This window comes from Xylocopa sonorina, chromosome 17, assembly GCF_050948175.1.
Source record: "Xylocopa sonorina isolate GNS202 chromosome 17, iyXylSono1_principal, whole genome shotgun sequence".
In the NCBI taxonomy this organism is placed as follows: domain Eukaryota; kingdom Metazoa; phylum Arthropoda; class Insecta; order Hymenoptera; family Apidae; genus Xylocopa; species Xylocopa sonorina.
The window spans coordinates 1,993,619-2,017,478 of NC_135209.1; the positions used below are offsets into that span (position 1 = coordinate 1,993,619).

At 37.5% G+C, this 23,860-nt stretch overlaps 4 protein-coding genes across 9 annotated transcripts; all 4 read left to right on the forward strand.

Moving 5' to 3' along the window:
- The first annotated feature begins 331 nt into the window (after positions 1–331).
- On the forward strand, positions 332–1,921 carry LOC143431255 (abasic site processing protein HMCES-like). 2 transcript variants are annotated; one of them, XM_076907841.1, is made up of 6 exons: positions 332–376; positions 464–686; positions 889–1,200; positions 1,278–1,385; positions 1,488–1,642; positions 1,771–1,921. In XM_076907841.1, the coding sequence occupies exons 1-6, from the start codon at positions 357–359 to the stop codon at positions 1,904–1,906; spliced, it is 954 nt and encodes a 317-aa protein (XP_076763956.1). In that variant the 5' UTR covers positions 332–356; the 3' UTR covers positions 1,907–1,921. The 2 variants fall into 2 exon arrangements, with proteins under 2 accessions (XP_076763956.1, XP_076763957.1); XM_076907842.1 differs by having other exon boundaries at positions 1,729–1,850.
- An 829-nt stretch (positions 1,922–2,750) lies between these two features.
- On the forward strand, positions 2,751–13,911 carry LOC143431371 (tyrosine-protein phosphatase non-receptor type 2-like). 4 transcript variants are annotated; one of them, XR_013102703.1, is made up of 9 exons: positions 2,751–2,991; positions 3,930–4,091; positions 4,173–4,435; positions 4,524–4,749; positions 4,828–4,980; positions 5,315–5,480; positions 5,562–5,775; positions 6,051–6,317; positions 13,516–13,911. XR_013102703.1 is itself a non-coding variant. In XM_076908050.1 (9 exons), the coding sequence occupies exons 1-9, from the start codon at positions 2,896–2,898 to the stop codon at positions 13,580–13,582; spliced, it is 1,458 nt and encodes a 485-aa protein (XP_076764165.1). In that variant the 5' UTR covers positions 2,751–2,895; the 3' UTR covers positions 13,583–13,911. The 4 variants fall into 4 exon arrangements, 3 of the variants coding, with proteins under 3 accessions (XP_076764165.1, XP_076764163.1, XP_076764164.1); XM_076908050.1 differs by having other exon boundaries at positions 6,051–6,161; XM_076908048.1 differs by lacking the exon at positions 13,516–13,911 and having other exon boundaries at positions 6,051–7,208.
- Positions 13,912–15,839: 1,928 nt separating this feature from the next.
- On the forward strand, positions 15,840–16,210 carry LOC143431206 (uncharacterized). Its single transcript, XM_076907771.1, has one exon. The coding sequence runs from the start codon at positions 16,010–16,012 to the stop codon at positions 16,208–16,210; it is 201 nt and encodes a 66-aa protein (XP_076763886.1). The 5' UTR covers positions 15,840–16,009.
- Positions 16,211–18,915: 2,705 nt separating this feature from the next.
- On the forward strand, positions 18,916–21,702 carry LOC143431280 (uncharacterized). Of its 2 annotated transcripts, XM_076907877.1 has the most exons (6): positions 18,916–19,011; positions 19,361–19,615; positions 19,731–19,889; positions 20,350–20,745; positions 21,173–21,347; positions 21,505–21,702. In XM_076907877.1, exons 1-6 carry the CDS (start codon positions 18,985–18,987, stop codon positions 21,540–21,542), a joined length of 1,050 nt encoding a protein of 349 aa, XP_076763992.1. In that variant the 5' UTR covers positions 18,916–18,984; the 3' UTR covers positions 21,543–21,702. The 2 variants fall into 2 exon arrangements, with proteins under 2 accessions (XP_076763992.1, XP_076763990.1); XM_076907875.1 differs by having other exon boundaries at positions 21,173–21,702.
- Positions 21,703–23,860: the final 2,158 nt, after the last annotated feature.

Here is a 23,860-nt window from a genome sequence, read left to right on the forward strand (position 1 = left end):
GTCCATAGATATTCTATCATAAAATAAATATACTCCTCGCTCGAAGAGATATAAAAACAACAAATAAAACGATTGCATTTTTTCTACATCCACGATAGCCACACAATCAGCAGCAGCCCATGACTAAAATTGAACGAAGGTGTAACTCGCAAAATCGAACGACCTTCTTCTATTACCCTAAAGAAGGAATTAAAGGGGCGCTGCAGTGGCCACGTTCGAAGCTGCGCCTGCACACAACAATCGATCATTTTAAGAGACCACAAATTGCGAATCTTCTTATGAAGATCCATGAATTACCGTCCGAGATAAAGCATCGAAGTTGGCGCCGGATAAGTGCACGGAGCGGCGTGTGAACCATGTGCGGTCGAACGGCTTGGTGAGTAACCTAATCACGTAATTTCGATAATTAATTCGTGACACGCGATTCTCAAGCTGCAAAAGAAACTTACGAACATTTTTACAGCACCCTAAATCCGGATACCTTGCGTCGTGCTTGCAACTACGAGGATGCAACCGGCAAACGACGCACCACCGCGTGGACCAAAAGTGATGTTGAATACGTTCCATCAGCCAATATTGGGCCTAAGGACGCTCTTCCGTGCATGGTTGCTGGCTCACACTTTGGCAACGAAGACGAGAGAGTTCTTTGCGCCATGATGTGGAGCATGATCCCACCCTGGCACGAGGTTGGTGTTTACAAACAATGTTAGGTTGACTGGCGTTTTATAGCCTTCGAGTTGGAGGAGTGGGGGAGAGCGCTGTCACGTGGTTGGTATTTAATTAAACAATTTAAACGGCTATCGCAATACTTTACGAGATATCGATATCTTACTCGTTTTTGTTTCATTTTGATGATGCATGAGTGCAGAAAAATTGTTGATGTTTCAGGGTGATTACAGGAAGCACAATTTGTCGACGCATAACGCGCGTCTCGAGAATATTGGCAATTCGAAATTGTACAGTGGGCCACTTCGCAAAGGGCAGAGGTGTATTGTGATCTGCGAAGGGTACTACGAATGGAAAGCTGGGAAGACGAAGAAAGATGGAAAACAGCCTTACTATATTTATGCTGCGCAGGAGAAAGGAGTTAAAGCAGATGATCCGTCTACGTGGAAGGATGAGTTCTCTGAGGAGGACGGATGGAGAGGATTTAAAGTTTTGAGAATGGCGGGGATTTTTAATACGTTCAAGACTGTTGAGGTAATTGGAATCGGTAGAATTTTCCGTGCGTGTGAGATTTAAATAGAAGAAGCTACTAGGATTAATCATGTTTTCAGGGTAAAGTGATACATAGTTGTACGATAATTACGACCGAGGCAAACAGTGTTCTCTCCTGGTTGCATAATCGGGTGCCTGTATTTTTAAACAAAGAGGAAAATGCCAGAGTAAGGAAACAAATATCTATTAAAGATTGTTACCGTGTTACCATGTTCCAATACTTTTCAAGAGAAATGAATTTTTTGATACACTTATGTTCTCCGTAACAGGTTTGGCTAAACGAAGAGCTGTCGGTAGCTGAAGCTGTTGACAAATTAAACAAATTAACATTATCAGATGGTGATTTAAGTTGGCACACAGTCTCGACTCTTGTAAACAATGTACTGTGCAAAAGTAAAGATTGTAGGAAGGAGAGAAGTCCAGTGTGCGTACAGATACGTATATAAGCGTGTATAAAATGGTGCAATTAATAATTCGCTGGTGAAATTATAAACTTTTAATCCCTTGAAGTGACACGCCAGACTATTGATTCAGTAATTCCATTATGTACAGGGAGGAGAAAAAAAACAGCTCCAGTAGTTTTATGGCTTCTTGGCTGAAGAAGGGGTCTGCAGAGTCAGCTAAGAAGAGAAGCATCGAAACGAACAAAAATGACAAAGTACCTGAAAAAATTTCAAAAATGGAATAAGTTCCTGATGCGAAAATACGCGGTCAGAGTTTCTCAGAAATGTTCGTTCTCGTAACGTAAGATTGTATGTAAATATCGATATTTTGTAACGAATAATTTTGAAGTTAATTTATTTAATTTATAATTTTGTACAATTCACTACTAATGATAGTAGTTGATATCTTCGTTATAAATGTAATAATATTTGAGTTTCTTTTCCACAACGATTTCACAAGAGCTATTTTATATCTTACAAACGAAACTCCCATTGGTACACGTACATTTTCTGTTCTATTCCTCGATGACAAACGTTTCTCATCGTGTCATAGTTATTAATAAAAAAAAGATGAACAAAAAATACCAGAGTGCGAGTGATGATTACTTTCGCAGAAATGCTATGCGTGTTAAGAGCAGAGGTGCACACGGATTTACGATAGCGTAAGCGGTGGCCACGTTTGGGCCAGTAACTGGCCCCGAAATATTCCCGTAATTACTCTTTAAAGCACGATTCCGCGAAACGAAATCTTAATTGGCGCTTATCGCGGCGCATGTGCAGACGGTGGCAAGATGGCAACGAGGCATTGCTCCGATCTCATTCGGCGGTAATAAAAAAAAAACCTAGGAAAGGTGGGGAGGGCGGCTAGAGAAACTCCGATTTCCCGAAGATGTCAGCACGTTGTCTCGTATTTCGCGCTGGTTGCAGCGGCGGATAAGGCGATCGGTGGTGGTCGGAAGACGGTGAGTGGTGCAGTGTGTACGATAGAGAGCGAAGGTGTAAGTGGCACCGACTCGAGAGCTGTGGTTGCGCGTTTTCCGTCTCCCGTGCGGCGGGAGCTGCCCTTCGCAAGGATCCGCGTCACGCATGGCACCGCTCCGTGCCTGAGACGCCTTTTTCTCGGAGACAGAGAGAGCAAGATCGCGCACGGCCGGGGCCCAGCCTCTTCGCGTGCCTCGTCTCGTTTTGCCGTTTTCGAGCGCCGGAGAGACCGAGTCGCGAACGAGCCGACAGAATGACCAGCCAGGAGACGCGCGAGCATAGCATCAGCAACGTAGAGACCGAGTACCTCGAGATCAACTCGGAGGGAGCCTGGCCGACCCTCTATCAGGTACTCAGATTATCGCCCCTTTCCTCTCTTTCTTCCGTTTTTGCGTCTTTCCTTCCGGTTTCAGCGAGAGACCGTCAGCTTTCCCGAGCGAAGGGGACCAACGAGCGCACGAACGCGTCGACGGAATTGTTTTCCGCTGACACGGCCGATCATGCAGAAATTACGAAATCCTGCGAGCGTGGCTGATACTGCTCCTCCTCCTAGACCCTTCTGTTAACGCGCGTCGATCCGGATTAATTACGCGGGCCACATTGTCCGCGAGATCGCGGACCTTCTTTTTTCAACGGTCGTCCACCCGCTGTCGGGAGTGGGAAACCCGTGTAACAGTAACGTGTATGTCACCCACGGGCCTGTTATCGGAATTTGGTCCGTTCAGCGGAGAGGACCGTTTCACGTTGGTCCGCGTTCAGCTCGCTTCGCGATTTTTTTCTATCCCTGTTTTTTTTTCTTCTTGCCTTCGTTGCTCGACGAGCAACGTGCTCGATTAATTTATGCTCTATAAATAGACTCGATTTACCGCAGAACGATGTTATTCGATACGATAACAACAGGCGGACAAATTTCCTCGCGATGTTGTTTGTTCTTTATCTGAACGTCCGCCTGTGAACGTTCCCGTTTCTGCTGGCACGTACAATGCGCGGATTGTTTCTCGCGATGTCCACGGCCGTGTCGTTTTACTTTCTCGGAAAGCGGTTTTCATGGGAAAATTCGCTGGCCGCGTACAGGCGCGTGTATTATGAGTTTCTTGTCCAAGGTCGCGATGGATCCGTCCAAAAATGTATATGAATCGTACACACGTGTCCAATGGTTTGTGTTGACAACCAGGAACACACGAGATTTGTTTACCAACGTGCACGCAAAAATTATGCGCATAACGAACAGAATGAAAGGCTGTCGTTGCTCTGCGTCTCTAATCGATGGAACGTTACCTTTTCCAGCACATACGTAACGAATGTAGCAATTTTACGTATACGTGTAACGAATCAAAGAAACCGCAAAACAAAAATCTGAACCGTTATAGAGATGTTCTGCCATATGATCAAAGTAGGATCGTTCTTAAAAGAGGTCCATGTGATTATATTAATGCTAATCTCATAAAGGTAAATATCGCTGATTACGACAGCTTCGATCCCGTTTCTAAGCGAAAAGAGTGTAATGACAATTCTGTGTTTTCATTGTAGGTAGATCGCGCCCATAGACAATACATACTTACGCAAGGACCATTGGAAAATACCGCTGGCCATTTTTGGCTAATGGTATGGGAGCAAAATTCAAAAGCCGTATTAATGTTAAACAAAATAATCGAGAAGAATCACGTTAAGTGTTATCAGTATTGGCCTCTTGGCGATTCAGCAATTAATACTATGGTTTTTGAGGATGTTGGTATAAAAGTAACATTTATCAGCAAAACAGAATCGTCGGATTACACAACTAGGACGTTAAAGTACGAGCCTAACGTAGAAGATTAAATTGTATACGCTTAAGGCATTCGAAGAGGCGTCTTGTTTCATTGTTTGTAATTTGTTCCACAGGTTAACCGATTTGGAAACGAATGAAAGTAGAGAAATATTACATTTTCATTATACCACTTGGCCAGATTTTGGCGTTCCACAAAGTCCGACAGCTTTTCTACGCTTTTTAACGGATGTTAGGCAGTCCCAAGCGTTAGATCAAAATGTTGGTCCACCTGTGGTACACTGTTCCGCAGGGATTGGAAGATCGGGAACATTTTGCTTAGTCGATACGTGTCTTGTTTTGGTGAGCACATTATATACGTGTCAGATATTAAATGACATTATTATCAATAAGAAAGACATTCTTCTTACTATGTTATAGATTGAAGAAAATGGGTTAAATTCCGTGAATGTTAGGGAAGTATTGATAGAATTGAGGAGATACAGGATGGGTTTAATCCAAACACCGGATCAGCTGAGATTTTCATATGCTGCTATCATCGAAGGAGCGAAACAGTTGCCATCCAACAACGTGGTAACTAATACCAATTCACAGTGGTACAATGTTATTAGTTTCTTATGGATTAATTTAACGAATAAATATTTTCATTGTATGTTTTATGTACACATAGGGTAATTCATCTAACTGTCGCCTGAAATTACCCATAAATTATTGTTATATGGAAATATCGTAAATTTTAAAGGATGTATATATTACAATAATTTTTATTATTTATCGATTTTAACTGAATCAATCTGTGTTTGTCCTTGTAGAATCCTGTGTCTGATGTGAAACTAACTCTAATAACATTGTGCCACTGTGGTGCGATGTAACCCTCGACTGTCACTAACTTTTGTGCTATTTACAGAATATTAATAACGAAGTAGTAACAAATCATTGCAATCTGGTAAGTAACATTAGTAATTGTTCGAACGAAGACGAAGATGAACCACCTCCTTTGCCACCTCCACGAGGTGAATCCTTAACACGTAGCAGGGAGGCAAATTTAACTTCAAATCCTGTAACAAAAAATGGTAAACACGCCTGTAGTCAGTAATTAATGGAAGTTCGTAATTTTTTAAATATAGTATTTATTTTTTTATTTTTGATATCAGACGAATTAAGTGGACCACCCGATAAACCGTTGCCCAGGGAGCCGTTAGTTCACAGAGAAGCACCCACCACCAATCCACAAAGTGGTGCGAACTCTACATTAATCACAAATAATTTACACGAACAGAACTCTGATGGTGTTGTAGTGCCTAATGATACTGTCAGCGACGGTGAAAATTCATTACAAACAATTAGTCCTCCGTCCAGTCCCGATGTGTAAGTCATTTAACACTTTTAAGTCCATTTGGGAGTCATTTGTGTGCACTGTCAATTACTTTAATCGAATGGATTATTTTTCACGCTTTCCTTGTATAACCAAATTCTGTTAAAATTTTATATTTAACTACGTTAACTATCTCTTAAGATTCGAAGGGATACTTGATTAATTATTAATTGAAAATGAATGCGTCGGATATGAATGATGATGAGATAGATTACATTTACATGTTTCGATGTTGCTTTATCCTTTAATATTTATGTTGCTTAAACAGGAAAAACGAAGTACGTCATCGTAACAAAGAGAAGAAGGAACGTTTGGCTGCACAAGTGCGAGAAATAAAGCGCCGACAAAAGGAGACTGAAGAATGGCAGAAGCTCAAGAGGTCATTATTTAAGCCCCTTTCAATAGGCATAGGTGCCGCAATTGTTGGTGGGGGTATTCTAGCAATCTGTGGCTATCTGTACATGCGTGGTTAGGACCGAATTGTTTTCTATGTCACACACGTGTACATGGACCATCGAGTTCTCAGTGATACTAGGTGATTCGCACATTCGAGAATAGTTACTTTTACCACGATGATAATTAACAGCTCCATTGCACATGCCATTGATTGCCGTTTCGAAAAAAAAGAGAGAGAGAGTAATTAATTAAGAGGGAAAAGTATTTGGTGTTAAATAATCTGAAGTAAGACACACAGAGAACACACTTTTACACACATACAGTCGTCGTGGAACGTTATATCGATAAGAGACTATAAATTGAGTCGGCAGAAGGAGAGACACACGCTGATTATCAAAGGAACGTTAAAGAGAAGTAACTTATTCTAATGAAGTGCATTTTGTAAATGACATTGTTGCACGATTTAAAGGTGAGGAAAAGAAAGAACGATCAGAGAAGTCAATGATAAATGAAAACGAAGGAGAAGAGGGAAATCTTCGATTTGTATTTTTGTATTGTGATTCACTCGATATGAGTACGTAGCATGTATACTAGAAGGTATACATTTTTTTGAAAGTCCTTTCGTTAGGTTTCCGTGAAAGTTGCACTTTAACGAAGTGGATAGAATCATTTCGTGTTCGTATTTCCGATTATATAATGGAGTAAGAGCCGCATTAAGTTGGATTTTTACCTCGTGACTTTTTTCCCTCCTCAATTAAGAGTAGAAAGTGTATCTTTTTTTCATTTAGTTGAATGATAACAATAACGAGGCATGTCCTGCTAACGGGAAGAAAAAAAGCACGCGTAAAGATCTACAAATAAGTGAAGAGTCAATGTCTTCTTATTCGTGTATTGTAATGACCTGTAGGCCCTTTGTATACTATAGACATTACACACGAAGTAGGTGGCACGACGTTTCAACGAGCAAATCGATTATTTACTTTCGAAAGTAATAATCAATACAAAGGCAATTAAAAGTATTAATTCACTACTTCTTTTTTTTTTATTTCTTACAACACTTAAATAAATTTAGATTTCTGTTTTTCTTTTTCTCTTTTCTATAATTTAATTTTCTTTGCTGGTGATATTTACGTTTTTAACAACAGATTTCAGTATCATTGAGTTGTTCAAACAATTAACCTTCGATTGAATTAGATCTACTATTAGCAATTATCCAGGGTACCAAAATCATTCATTAAGAAGTTTATAACCACTCGATCATCTTGCTAGATTTTAATGAATATATTCGTGATAGGCGTAGAGAAATGTTAACGATCTTTATACTTATATAGCATACTATATAAATGTTTTTTATAAATAACTTGGTCATCGAAGTAGAGTTCATTCTTATATAGAACATTTGTGACGGGGTGAAGTCACGCACTAGAAATTAGCATAAGCGATGCCTGTGACGTACCATGGCCCATTCTTAAACAGTTCAATGCTATTTGTTTTAAACCAAACTCGCATCGGTTTCGTTCGAAGCTTGTTCCTGGGGCTATGAGTAAAAAAAAAAGGCAAAAAAACAAACAAAGAAGGAAAAAACGAACCATTTTGACTTTCTCTCTTCCTTGAAGAAACGCAAGTCACCGATAATATTTCATTTAATAATGGCAACTGGTGCCTTCGGTATTTTGTGCACTTCGTAAGTAACTCACGCGATTTCATAAAGGAAAAATCTCATGATCATTTATAACGCGAGCGATTTTGTATATGGCGTAGCTGAGAGAACTTTTTACACGAAAGAACACACACGCTTGGTATACGGAAGACCGACAATTAACGAATTTTGTTGGGTAAAATTAGCGGCAACGTAGGAATATGATTTGATTAACTTGCTACGGTGCTCGTCATATGCTGTTCTGCGTGTTGGGTTCCCGCTTTTTCGTTGCGCGCGATTAAACTATTGACAATGTGGGTGCCAAACGATAAAGAAGCCAACAAGAATTTTGTGTATCGTCGTGCATAATTAGTACATACAGAAGCGTCTGATATTTCAGCGAATCGATTTTCAGCGTCAGTCTTGAATAAGTGCATCAACGAGAGTTGGGCATTATTCCTTCGAGCTTCGAATTTTTATTTGTTCTATAAATAATATCGTTATACGTTGTTTAAGAATAAATCCTCGGATTTTATTCGTTATTTACTATTTGTTATTCGAAGCGGAATTCGCCCATCTCTTTGCACCAATATTTTAAGTATCAGAATTGCTATCTAGTTACGTACAACTGCATCAAGTACTGGATTGACTAAATTCGAATAGCAGTCAACGATTCGTAGGAACTTCCTCGCATGTTTGAAAACGAAGTACAATGACCAAGGATAATCCTGTCAGCTTATTCGAAGGCTACTTGAAAGTTATCCACTCGGTTACTGATACTTTCTGTGCAGTTTACAGGGTGCAGATATCAGAACTGATGGTGAAAATCGATTCAATCAGGGTAACATGTTACGACAACAAAAACCGTATCATGATCGCGTTAGTAAATTCTTTCTGAAACACGAATTCTAACTAATTTGCTCAATGGTGAACCGTTGAAAGCGCACCGAGCATCGCGGTAAGACTGAGTACACCTAATTGTTTCTACGAGCAGACGGAAGTTTAAATGAGAAAATAATGCGTAACATGTTTTTAAAAGAGAATTGAAACCTGTACTTTTAAGCTGAGCTTCTATGTAAACCGTCACGATCAGTCGAAAATTCTAGGAGTTTTCGTAGGATCGTGTTCCACGGAAGAGAAGAGGAGATCGAGACGAGGGACCGTCCGTGTCGATCTCCTCGTTTCTTCGCGAAGAAAACGCGCGTGCCCGTGAACGAACGTATTTTGTACTTTTGTACTACGTTGCTAGCTATTTAGGTGGACGATTGGAACGCGATCCGATGCGTGTGCGAGGGGAATTAATTTTCGCATACCCGTTGCATTCACCGTGTACGCGTCCGCGTGTCTACGATGCACCAAGTGCGTACATCTCATTTCATCCAAGACGAGACGTTCCATTTTAGGCGATGTTAAAGCATATTCGACGTTAAATACAGTATTCTCTCGTCGGTACAGTTCACCTATGTGTGTATGTGCACCGTTCTATCTTGTTACCTGATTTTCGTGTGGAACAGGCGTGAACAACCCGCGGAACTAAACAAGTTTCGTCGTTACCGATTTCTAAGTAGTAGAATACAGCCACGATCAAGGTTTTACGGTACAATAAGGACACCAGCGAAAGTAATTTATTATAAAAGAAAAGAAACATTTAAAAAATATGAATCGATATTATTTAAATGTTTGAACATTTTTATGAATTAAAATGAGGGTTTAAAAAGCGTAGAGATGACTTTGTATCCTTATTGCACTTGTTGCTCCAATGAAACGATTAGTGGGAATCTAAATTGAAAGAAAAAGTGTAATGGAATGGAAGTGGTTGTAAAAAATTTGCGATAACGTCCACGATTGCGTAGAGGACACTGCGATTTTTTTTTTTTTTTTTTATCACTTCGATTCCATTGTCTTCTTGTTATCTTTGGATTAGATCTGCGGCGAGAGAAGATTGTTCATTCCTGGTCTAAGATATATCTATACGTTTATATGTATTATCGTTAGACGCGTTCCCTTTTCTTCGTTTTAACGATTTTTAACGAAGCGCTCGAACAAATTAGCGGTCAAAAGGTGTGAGAGCAGCGCGGAGACGGTCTTCTTGAAACAAGAAGAGCGACACAATTTCGCTAGCCTTCGCATAAAGCCATCGCGTTGAACGAAAGTAACAAGTAGCGTATTTAGAGAATTCAACGAATTCGATATTTTTTATATTTTCTTTTTTGACCTTATAGTAAGGATATTTTGTAATTGGAGATTTTGTAGTCTGAGCTGCGTTTAAGGCTTCCAGGTGTTCGGTTCAACGCCGTTAGAAGATGATTTGTACGTTGTGATTAATTCTATTTGAAGCAATTTGAAGGTTTTCGAGTAGGATAAGGAAAATGTTTCTTTGTTGTGTCAGTGTGTAGACAACAGTGCACAGACTTCTTTCAATTGTAGTGTAATACTGGAATTAAAATTCTGATGTAATTGGAATTATTCCAATTTGAGCTTAGTATTTCAAATATTAGTGACATAAGAATTTTGTAACAGACCAGGCACTTATCTCTTGATTCATGCAGAATACCAGTTCCACGTGATTTAGAAAATGCATTAATCGACTTTAACATTGTATGAAATGTTAGTAATTTGAGTTCAAGAGATCATACGACTTTAATGTTGTTACTAGCACTATTGGAAATATCTATCTGATCAGTGTTAGAGTTATTTTAGTAAATGTTATCAGAAAATTATTTTCTGACTGTGTAAAACCAGACGATATAGTCTGTTACACCTGGAAGCTTGTAACAGTTCAACAAACGAATGAAATTAAGATGGAAATTCGTTTAAAGCCATGTATAATTCGGTGTCTTTCGTCGTGAACAATCCATTGTGGCGTTCCATGTTTCTTCGCCTAAAAATTCTCCAAATTCTAACGTTGTTCTTACTATTATTGAGGAAGAAAACACGAAGGTTCGGCGTCAAAACGTTTGTCCAACTCCCCTATTGTCGTTAATCGAGGGAAGCTTCCTGACAAGAGAGAGAGGGAGAGAGAGAGAGTGTATGTGTGTGCGTGTGGGAATGCGAGGGCGTATGCGTGCGAGAAACGAAGAGTGACAGAGGAAACGTACTCTCGAGAACTAAAATTCACGACAGACACGGTGCTAATTGAAAGTTCCAAAAAAAAAACACTGAAGAAAACGAGGCAGAAGCAAGGCAGAAGAGGAAAGGAGGAAAACACGGACACGCTTCGACGCGCGTGCATGCATGAAAGAGCGAAAGTGAGTGCTGAAGGAGTATGAAAGGGAGTGAAAGGAAGAAAGACAAAATGAAATATTAGGGAGTAACGATCGTAAGATTTCGCTCGAACGATTTTCATACATTTTGCTATAGAAGAGTATTAAATGCGAGAACAAAAGAAAGAAAAGAAGAAAGTCGCAGTTTAATGCAGCTTTAGAGGATCGATGCCATCGATTATGGTAGAGCATTTTATATAGAAATCGCACGATCGAGCTCGCAAAGAGGATTAAGAAAAAAAAAAAAAGATACGAAGAGGGGAAGCTTTTGTACGCAATTTCCGTTTTTTCTCCACCGGTTAATCTCTCCGTCGTGTGTACAATAGACATAATAGTTATGATACTACAAGGAACCGCAGAAACATAGCCAAGTGCCTACTCGTACGAAAGAGGAGGAAGTGAAAAAGGGAATACCTTTAGTGAGAATACGACCGGTAGTAGCATTTAATAGTTATGACACTGTACGCAACCCCTCGCCTTTTGGAAGAGCGTAGCCATCGAGCAAGTGAATCCTTTACTATCCGACAATATATACTTATACTTACATATATACATATATTTAGGAATAGATAATCGTTCCAATAAATCTATTATCGTGTGATAATAGATGATGATAAAACTGTCCGACACGGTCGAGCCACAGGATTTCGAGCTCACCTTCCTAGACACGTACAAGATTATTTACGCGTAACATAGTATTTTAAAAACGAAATTCTCGAATGCTAATCTTACGAGACACGATCGCTCGGCGATGCTTGTTGGAAGAGATCTGGCGAGCTAATGAAAGCAATACACAGTGGATTGGAAAGTGATAGCACACAGTGTTGGTAGTGCACAAAATTAAATAATTACATTTTAGAATCGTTTTTGAAGAACGTTGACAAGTACTTGTCGCTACATTCCTTCCAACGAGATTCAATTATACAAGGAGAACGGAAAAATGGTCTTTGTGGTTCGACGCGCGATAGTGAAATCACCTAAGGCTAAGAAACAAGTTACGCATGCGAAACGACAAAGAAACGATCGAACGAACTAAAGGACGAGGATCGAGGGTTTTTTTCTTAAACAGCGATCCGTAGTTATCCTGTTTGCAAACAGACGAATCACGGGTAATGGTAGGAAGTTACTTCTCCCTGAAGTCAGACTGCAATCCTCGCAACTCGACTTCAACGCAGTTAACTATATTTGCAATGTACCATCGTAGAAGTGTATCGAGAATGTGGTATTTTAAATTGTAAGGTTTAAAAAAAAAAATACGAGAACACACACGAGACAAATAGAAACGTTATACTTGGTAGAGTTAGAGGGAAATATGATATAGACATGGAGGGTCGAAAGAAGTGAAATGAGAGAGCGTACGCATCACTGATTCGATGGAAAGAAAGAAAATGGAAAGGAAAGAGTATGAAACATTTTTGCAATTTCTTCCAATTGGCAGCAAAGAATACAGTTTCGACGAGAACAGCTGGGAAAATGATTCGAACGTCACTTCGCTTCTTTACACACCCTAATTAGAAGGAGTTAGACCCAGGAAAATAAAAAAGAATCAATGGATAGCATGGGAAACGGCTTGCATGCAATAAAACGTTGTTTACGCGACAAGAAAAAGCAAAGGAAAAATCTATACGTGCGGCAGCATCGATGCCCTCACGACGCATATTCTTTTTTTACTCCCAAATGTAGAAAAAAAAAGCAAGAACAACTCGTAGACGAGGTTCCCCGATTGCATATTTAGATCGATCAATACAGGAAAGGATTTTTTCGTACTTTCCAACTTTTTTTTCACTACCACTACCCCCTTTTTACTAACACGGCCGGACGATCGACTTTGGATTCCAAAATTCTAAAGTAATCGTTTCATTTCTAAGAAATCTGTACACGTGTTCTAATTTTCAGATGATTGTAGCACTTTCAATTAAAATTATATACAAAATTGCTGCAACACGAGTGTTCACAAAATTAAGGCGTCTCGCTTGAAATTTGTATGTAACAATTTCGAAATTTTATTTGTTTTCTTTTGCCACTAAAACTTCAGAACAAAAATAGTATTACATAATAGTTACTGTAAGGTTTGCCAATCGTAAAGAGAGTGGTTAAACATATGTTTTAGAAAGTGCATCTGGTATCTGTCGAAATATGTTTTTATATATGAGAAAAGCAATGCCCTTTTAAATTTTTTGAAGACGAACTTTCGAATTCATAGTCTATCGATCGGTCAGCCCACCCCCAACGTTTCACCTAACAGTTCCCACGGGAAGATTGGTATGAGTGAATCTGAGTCTATCGATCCCGATATATACTAACAGCTCTAACTCGATCCTCGCGTGTCTAATAGATGTGTCTGTACTAATCAATTTTGTCTTGCGCTTGTTTTAATTTCTCGTACTTGTCTTCCCAGCAGCCACGAAATACCCTTATCTGGTGATTTCTTTCAGATCTAAAAGCGAAACTACTACCGAAAGCGGCGAAACCGTGCACGAGGAGGCTGAACCTGCGAATTAAAAGCAAAACAAAAAAAAAACAAAACAAAAAAAAACAAACAAAAATGAAAAAATAAAAAAACATAGAAAAAGTAAATATCTAAACGAATCGCGCAACAAGATCGCGTTAACAGTTTGAAAAGAACACGGAAACAAAACAAAATAAAAAGTACGGTTCCTCGTTTCCTAAATCGAGTTCTTTAAAAAAAAAACAAAAAAAAAAAAAACAATGAACATACAAATAAACACAGAAATATACGCGAGAACATTCTAGAGAAGCGAACGACGTATTTATTCGACACGATGAATGCCTAACTGAAGAAAATAAATCGATTTGTTTGGTACCAGAAATGCTACACTTGATTCGACGTTTTCAATCCAACGAAGCATAATGCTTCTCTCTTGAGACACATCCTCTTTCCCAATCAATGAATTATGACTCTCTGCTTCCTCGTGATCGATGAGAAGAGAACGTGTTCAGATACCTTGAATCGATCGGAGTCCTTGAGCGATTCACTTCGTTATTGGAATTCTTGGCCTTTGAGTACACTGCAAAATGGGATCATAAAGTTAACGGGGAACGTATTGAAGTGTATACGAGATATATTAAATCAGTCAATCATCGAGTTGAACGATTACAAAAAAAAAAATCAATAAATTAATTTTGTTATAAAGAAAAGGACACAGCAAGTTAATTCTGTCATTGATAACTGCATTACCTGTATACTTACTATATATTTAAGGCTATAGAATTTAAGTAATACCATTAAATTTGACAATTTTTTAATTCTTCATTCAATGAAACTCACCTTTCTTTATTTTAAATTTAATGTTCGGTTAATCTGGAACCTAGTGCATAATAAAAAACAATAGTACAATGAAAAGGGAGTAGAGTAGAATCTAAAAGATATAACTATACATGGATACTTAACTGCCAGGTCATACGATGTTATAAACGACTTACGTCACTTCAATCTCCATTTTTCAAGAACGATAATGGACACTGTATTAAATTGCAGCACTGCCATCCTCAACGCAATTGTTCTAACATTTTTAATATCCTCGGACAACGACACATAATCTGTACACTAGTAAATATCAGATGTAAAATAGTTAAAATAAAGAAACAGTTTGTTTGCAGACTAATCTCACGAAAAAAAAGTATATCGAACCTTCTAATTTTGTTCAAAAGAATAACAGATACGTAGAGAGGAAACCCCAGATATTTCAAAACCATCTAAAAAAAAATCAAAGTTAGTAGTGGGACGATCTAAATTAAGAAGAGTAATAAAATAAATCACGAAATGTTTGTCGTTCGATTCCATTTGAACGAAGCTAAATTTGAATGCCTTAATCAAAGAAGAATTATGCAATAACAACGCAGTTTGTAATTTATACAAGTCAGCGGAAAGTACGTAAATTCTCGTCTAATAAACGCGTCGAACGTGTGAACGAACCAACAACCGTACACTAAACAAAATATCGTTCAAGCGTAAGCTCTTGCCGGCTCGTTGCGCAATTTCAGCGTCAGCTCGTATCAGGTTCCACGAAAATGCAAAACTGATTCATCGTTCGTCATAATCGACTCGTTAATCAAACATCAAACATTTTCCAGCGCTGGAAATGGAAGCGAACTACGGAGATTCGCCTCTGTTTGATCAGGATTGACGCGCGCGGCGTTCCCCAACGCCAGCGTCGCGCTTCACCCCATTTACGCTCGTTGGTCACCTGGTAAACAGGTGGAATGACTAAAAAACATGCACTCGAGGATGCATCCGATGCTTCTAGTTTACCAGGTCAGTTATCACTTCGCACAGAACGTCATTGTACGATTAGCGTGCTCCCGTTTGACGTCATTGTTTCCTATAAATGCTGCAAGGATGCTTTGCCAGGGCACAAATCCAACACGAAGCTGTTTCACGCAGATCTAGTGACTTTTCGTAAGACAGACGCTGACTAGTACAAGTTTGAAAACTGTGCTCTTTTTATCCTTATTGAGTGACAATTGTCGAATTTTCGTGAACAACTTTCGAAGAGCTCTACTTCCCTGAGTGTTTTGAGGCTTCGATACTGAAGTACTGTGCATTTCGAGGGAGCTTACACTGAAACAACAAGATGGTAAGATTACGTTACAGATGTACACTTTGAATTCTTTTTTAGTTCAGTATAAAAATAAGTAAAGAAGATACTTTTTCAAAATTGCAAACATCATTAAGTCTAGAGTTTTATCAAAATTAATATCACGCAAGAGTAGAACGTAACAAAGTGTTGCATTTCTTGATTTCAGAGGTCCATAGTAATCGTTTTGTTCCTAACATTTTTGGGCTGCTGTGTCGCGCTTCCGGTTCTACCGGACAACTCCAGCCCGATTATTGCGATACCTGTTTTCCTCCAAGAACCAGAGAGTCCTGAGAACAACCGACGCGATAGCTCATCGCCAGTAGCTTACATGTTTCTCGATAAATTGACCGCGCCAGAAGAGCGTGTTGGCGGCGCCTTGATCGAGAAGCGCAACGTGAAGAGTAACGACGAGGACGATCTTGAAACGGCCGCTGGCAATTTCGCCCTTCGACCACTGTTCGTTTATCGACAGCAAATGGCTAATAGGCACCGAATCAGGGAGGCGAATAGCCGCAGGAACCGCTTCTGAGTCACGTTAATGGGGCTGGTTTATCCTGTTGACAACCTGACAGACCAAAGGACTGCGATTTCGAAGGCAACGGGACGCGAAACTTTCGCATTCCACAAACGAGAAACACCTCCAGCGACTCGTAATCGGATACCCACGACCACCTGTGGACAAAAAAGAAACTTGAGGTTCCAGAAGAAGACTGTCGTTATCAAGTGCAATTTCATGAAAGAGAGGGATTAACTAACGATAAATTATGGAGACTAAACGATTTTAAAGAACAAAAACAGAAAGGAGAGCTGAAATTTTGAATTATGGATTTTGGAACAAATCTAATGAGAAGCATTGTTTCTGAAACGATATGAAACAGTTTAAAAGGAAGAAGAATCTGAAAATAAGCGAAGGTTTGAATCTAAAGAGTTGGATGCGATGATGTGTTGCTTTTGTTACTGAGAAACGCAATTGTAAAACCTCTCTGAGCATGAAAATCAGTTTCTTAGTACCGTTCGATGGGGAATACTTAATTGAAGACGGAAGTAGATCAGTCTTGCAGAAGCCATTGCTCACCACTTAACGAATTCGTTAGTGCACGAGTATAAATAGTAGAGCTGTTAATTTGACGAGCAAACAGACGATGTGACAAGCAGCAATGTTACTCCTGCAACAAAACAAGAACACCCTTGTTATTTAATACGGCTATGAAATATGTCTCGACTTACTCGCGCTTTCAAACTCATGTTCCATAATAGGATAATGAATTTTATACTATTTTTTGTAAGATAAATAATACTCTAGTTTCAAGGAAAAGCTATTAACCAAAGTGATCACTAAAGTTATGCCTATTTAAAGCAATATTGTTAACTATACTAGCTATAATGTTACCAGTAAACTATTTTTAAGATACAATTTTTTTATGTATAATTGTTTATTAATGGTACTTAATAAATTTCTTATGATAGTTTAAAATTTAATATGTTGTTCTGACATTTTTATAACTATATTAACTCTAATCCCTACAAATCCGAAACATTCTGTTATATCTGTTAACAATAGATGCCTTATTCAGCATATCTTCTTACTAATCAGTTTCTTAGAAATCATTATTGCAATCAAACTATTATAAAATCTTTTAGCATACAGATTGTTTGTCTTTAATTTTATCTTTATTTTTATTTGCTATATATTATCTATGGAATCATTAATATTGACTAATCTTACAAGCAATCGTTATAATCTATGAAGTACAAAAATCATTTTAGTTATAGAAAATAAATAAATAAATAAAGCATTCGATTTTTCTTTTTGTATGTTACAAGGCAGCATTTTTTTTTATTGCAAATAATTAATCAAACAGTTGTTGTCTACTATCTATATTTAAGCGAAAATATTATTTCCCAGAGAATATGGGAATTCTAATGAAATTATGATGTGGTTTCCTTTGATAATTGAACCAGTGTCCGCCATCAATTCCACTTCTGCCTCTAGATTCTACAAGACCTTTTTTCCAAGATCTCATACCTTCTTCTTCTCCTTCATCTTGGACGTTCTGAGTATCCCATTCTGCGTGATCAAGTTGATTAGAATATTCTTCGTTAGGCAGGTTATCATTCAAGGAATCTTTCGTTTCTTCCTCTTTTGCAGCTCCATCGCCGTTTTGAAACGAATCATCTGTAATTATTTCTTGATCAGAGTCATTAGAATTATACAGCTTTGTATATTCTGCATCTTCATCGTCTCGTCTAACGCGATACCAAGACTCCTGAATGAAATTTTTAATTAATTCTTCTTGACTTTCTTTTTCATCTTTACTGTATTTTGAGACAAACTTTGCAATATTCAATATTGGCGATTCTGTTGGTGAAAGTTTACTCCCTTTTGCAGAAGATAATGGTCTTTCTGGAGTAATTATTGAACTCGAGCCATTTCTTAAAATATAATAAAGTCTTCCATTATCTGTCTTTGCGTTAACATTAGAAGTATTAAAAGTTGAAACAGTTAGGGGATCTATATTGCTACATTCGATTGGCTGAAGAATTTTCATTAACAAAATCCAACTGAGGAAATAAAATTTGCGCTCCATTTCGTTTCTGTCGTCACTGATGAGAAATGATTCGATGTTAATTATTGATTCAACGATTAAACGATACGAACTGGTCAAACCACAATGAGAAACTAAGAAACCGGAAGACGGAGTTCGTTCTTTTATAGTCAGCGAAACAGAAACAGTCGCTAAATTGATCGCTAAACATTCCAATATTGTTAACGACGCACTAACCACGAAATTAGGGTCGAGGGAATCCGGATGATCTAGAATTACGTTTTCCGTTATCAGGATTCTCCAGCGTCAGAAAACAAAATGAACTGTTGCGAATTGTTCGTGAGACTTAAGGCTCTAATAAATAAAAATTTGTATCATCATCAGCCAGCTGATTTTCATCGTTGAAGACAGTTTATCACCAGCACAATTGTTTCCAAAACTCATTGCTTTCATGCGTCACATTCTATTTCCACTGAAAAGAAAGAGATGATGATTCTGCGATTATTTTCGATTAACAGGAGTTTACAATAAACATGAAATTACAAACGAGGGGACAGGTTCAAGGTGCAGCTAGCTGAAGTGATGTACCGCAAGGTTGATACTCACGTCTGTTAGCAGGACAACGATAATTCTTTTGGCAGCTGGTATAAAACGAGAACGAACCGTTATCGCTGGTCAGAGTCATAAAGACATCGCCCAAGTTTTGATCCAAAAGAGAAGAATTCGAAAAGCTCAGGTGGAGACCGAGACAGATTCTATGGCTGGAAAAATGCAGTACAAAATGGTACCACAAAGCGGTATAATTATCAATATTAAGGCTGAATGAAACGAATAGATAATAAATATATAGAACATACTTTTATATTAGTAGAAAGAACGATTGCATTATATTAATAAAACACTGCATCATGTAAATAAAAAGAAATAAACGAAAAATTAATGACCATGTTAATTGTGCGCTGTGATGTTTAAAGAAATTATTGAAAGATGAAAAATATTCATAATAGTCCACAAGTTTAGATTTTTCATTTTTCAATAATTCCTTTAAATATCACAGAACCCAGTTAACATATTCATTAATTTTTCGTTCGTTTCTTTTTATTAATTCAATATTGCTATTATTTCTTTTGCAGATATTTCTGTTAGAGTTTCTTTTTTGTTTGATCCTAATTCTCTGTGGGAAGACATCGATGGGGAAACCTTTGACTCCTGAGGACGTGGAAGACTTACTACCACCGACACCACACGACAAGAACGAAACAATGGCTGCAGTCGTTCAGGATCCTGTTATCCAAGATGCTGTGCATCTCGCAGCTGAGAATACATCTTTAAATGGATTAGTCGTTAAGAAACATGTTTTCATAATGCCAGCTGCTAATCCTAATATGGTTTGTACAAAATTATAAATATTGCAAACTTTAGTAATCAATTTTTAAACCTTTCTATAACACAATCAATTAGTCATGATACTTATTCTGAAATTTTTTAACTATTTTTTTAAAGGTGATTTCGAAGCGCGAACATCTTCTTGTTGTTCCCACCGAGAATTTGGAAGACGTGCGAAAAAACATAACTGAAACCAAGCAAACGGAGGCTCAAGAGGATTCTTCGAAAGATGCTGAAGCGTTCTTCGAAAAAGATGAAAGTACTTACGCGTCAGAGGTAAAGTATGATAAACCAATATGGGACATTCCACTCGATCGAATCCTTGTCCGTGCTCACCGTCGACCTGCAAATAAACGCACATCTATTATGTTCCATTCGTATCTCGTTTTTCAACGAATTATTTTATTTGCGTTTAGATTGATACTTTCACAAATTCTTTTTTCCGTTACAGAGTTTAACAATTTTATGTAGATTGAAAGATATTATTCATGAGCGTGAACATAACAGTTATTCCTGAATGCTATACTTTAAACTTGTCACGTTATAATTTCAATTACAAATTGCAATTAAGACGCATAATATTCGAGTTTGAAAATGAATTATTTATTTGAGACCTATAAAGAGGGAGAGATAAATTTATAGAAGATAAAATTTCTAGTTCGTCCGCGATTCGTTATCTCACTACTACTAGCGAATGTACTGAACAAACCATATCGTCGCCTTTCACGATTTCTAGGAAAACGAAAGCCCATCAGAGGGAAATAAAGACGAGTTCTTCCCAGAATCGAACGTAGCCCAGTCGACGGCCTCGTCAAACGAGAAACGCAAAAGCCCAACGGAATTCCTGCAAGATACGCTGAGTCACAAAATCACGCTGCCAGAGGATCCCTCCACGAAGAAGGTGCCCGTTCCAATCGTCGCGGTCATCGATCCCACGAAGACTGAAAAAGGCGAAGTGAAAAGTCCCATCGTGGCTATTCTGCCCAACCAATTCAACGGTGATGCTTTAAACAACCAGGTTCAATTCTTGAAGGACAATAGCGACAAGATCCAGAAGAAAGCCCAAAATTATATCGACCAGAACACGTTGACGGTTGATCCTGATTATTGGAGGTTCTCGACGCCATCAGAGGTAAATTGCGAGACAGAATACATGTAATAAAATAACAAATTAAGGTATTATTTATGGTGACGGTGATAGAAATGCAAAAGGGTAGATAAAAAGTAAAAAACTAACAATGAGTAAAGTTTAAAAGAAAAAAAGAGAGATTCCGACTTAAATGTGGTGCAAATAGAGAAAATATCGGGCCCTGACAAAATTTAACAAACTAAAATGGTAAAATTTGTAGAGCAATAGAAGATAGAAGGGATAATAACGATATAGGAAGGTCGTTGCATTTGTTTCTCCTCTTTCTTCTACAAAATACTATTCTTCTTTGTACACAAGAATTACACGAATTGCGACACGCTATTATCCTTTGTAAAGAGGAAGAAGAGAGGCAAAAGCTATGCCTTCGCATAACACGATCAGTAAGAAAGAATTTCCCCTTCATTTACAGATTACTAACGCTTTAACGCCGACGCAAGAGAGCGCATCGATCTCTTTGTATCAAGATCATCAAGTCCCAAGCATGGGGACGGAAGAAATGTTTCTGACGCCAGTAATGCTCCCGCAATGGCAAATGTTCGCTGCAACTGTACAGAACGAGCAAGCAGACGTCTCGCGTGAAACAGGTGACATGGACGTAGCTGAAGATATTATATTTAGGCCTCTGTTTAAATATCGACACCAAACACAGCAGCGGTCTAAATACTATGACGAAAGCAATCGACGATACACATCGTATCGCGACCGTGGCAGTTATTATCCGAGACGCAATTATTTTTACAGACCCCGCTACGACGAATATTAAATACGAAGCGGATTAACAGGGGCAGAAGAATAGAGGGAAGCACAATTTATGCTTCGAGAAAGCATAAGTGGAAAAAAGAAGAAATTACGGTGTAATATGTTTATTACGCCATTTTCTTATGTATTTGTTTCACGACTATATGCTTGTATTTATAATAAAAACTTTGTTTCGATTTATATTGATCTGTTTCACTGTTTCATTGATGGAAGCATCATTGTGAATTGCATATCTATTTTCTGAAATGAAACTTCTTCTTCGTGTGATATCTATTTTCATTTGTATGATTTTGCAAAGGTAATAGATAAGTTTAATTGTGCAGAATAGTGCAGAATTATGAATATATGAATTGAAACAGCAAGAGCCAGCTTAAGGCTATCAGGATGATTAGAGCATTATGAATGACGAGAAGGTCGTCAACTAATGAAGATCTCAATGGCATCGCTACTTCCGCACGGACCTTCAATGATCACTCCAATGAAAAAGAACGCGTTTACATCAATTCAAGACTTTTCTGCCATCAAACAATTTCTGCATATTTATCTTAAAGCCTGAGTTTTTCTATTACTAAATGAACATCACTAATTTTCTTTAAAACCTTTCTTAAATATACTGAGGTTTTTTCTAAGGCATGAATATTTCCAACATGAGTACAGATATTACTGAATGCCAGCACTTGACCTCAATCTTTAATAAAAAAGAAAAATGAAGAAAAGACACTACGCATACTAGGTACTAAGTGCACACATTTACCAGACTACATGTATGTATGTTTCTTCAATGAGATTGATGTCACTTCCAAGAAATTCAACGTGCAATAGACGAGAATCGCAAAACACAAAATCACGGCGAGACAAGATCGGTTAGTTCTAAGCATTCTTTTGAATAATTAAGAATAATTGTATTATGATCGTAAAATAAGTAAGAGTATTAATTATTAGAAATCATATAATTGATAAAGTATAAGACAAATAATAGATCAATGCGTTTAGCGTCCTATGATTTTACGGAGGCTGTACAGTCGTTGTACCTTTTAATGGCCTTGAAGGTTTGGAATTAAATACAGATAGTAACGAGACTTTTAATGCTGAAAATAAATATTTAAAAAAAAACAAAAAAAATGAATAAGCATTTACAAAGTAAACACTGACTCTGCTCTCGCATCTAATTGCTACAAAGAACCTAATATTATAATTATAACTTGAACAATTGAACTCTGAGAAATATTGTAATATCACAATGAATCAATTACGAATTAATATAAATTTATACATACGTACTGCTTTCTTACCTTCATGTTATACCTTCTTTTAAATGATCAATGTATTTTCAAATTTCGTAAAATACATAATATCTTATTACTGCGTTAATTGTTATGATGCTCGTCGATCCTTATTTTTCTTCTTTGAAAGATGCAATTTAAATAGAAAATCTGTAACAGAACAAAACGAAGCAGTTGAAACACAAATATGTCATGGTAAATCCAATTATAGTGAAATTATACAATAATCAAACACAAATCATACTTCAAAAGTGTAAGTAAGATCTATGTATATATAGATGTAGCAATTACAAAACATTGAAATACATCAACAATACAATAACAAAAGAAAAACTCAAGAATCTATTTATATTTATAATAATAACGTTAATCGAAAATATATATTAATTAAACAACGATAATAAGAGAATAATAATGCCAATAAAATAATAATTTGATACAGTACGCAGTCGATAAGTAAGCTTACCTATATACCTCAAGAATAGACGCACACTTTATCGACACGACGAGACTACACCACACTACATAACAAATCGTACTACTACGCGCTCCTTGCGACCTGTACGTAGCACCACTAAACATTTTCCCCCATTCTGCGTCCATCTTATGTCGTCACACTGTCCCCCATTTTGCTATCGCTGTAAATAATTCAGCAGATACAAATTTCCCTAAAAATCCATAATATGTACATAATTATTCTACCTTAATAAAAGAAATTCGTGCTGTACTCTTTCAATTTATTTTGTATTATATAATATATGGTATAAAATCATTCTTTGCTTTATTGCATGTACAAATTTATAGTATTTGTAATACATATACATATATATATCATATATGTAAATGTGTTCAAAGAAAATAGTATGAATCTGTTTTATTAAAATAGTATAATTATGTACGTATTATGGATTATTTTTTGGAAGATTTATTTATCATAGATTCTCTTTTAACACATTTACTGTACATTTTTTCATGCAATAAAGCAAAGAACGAATTCAACTTTTCATCGAGTAATTTTTATTATACACAAAACGATTATTTATATTATTGTATTG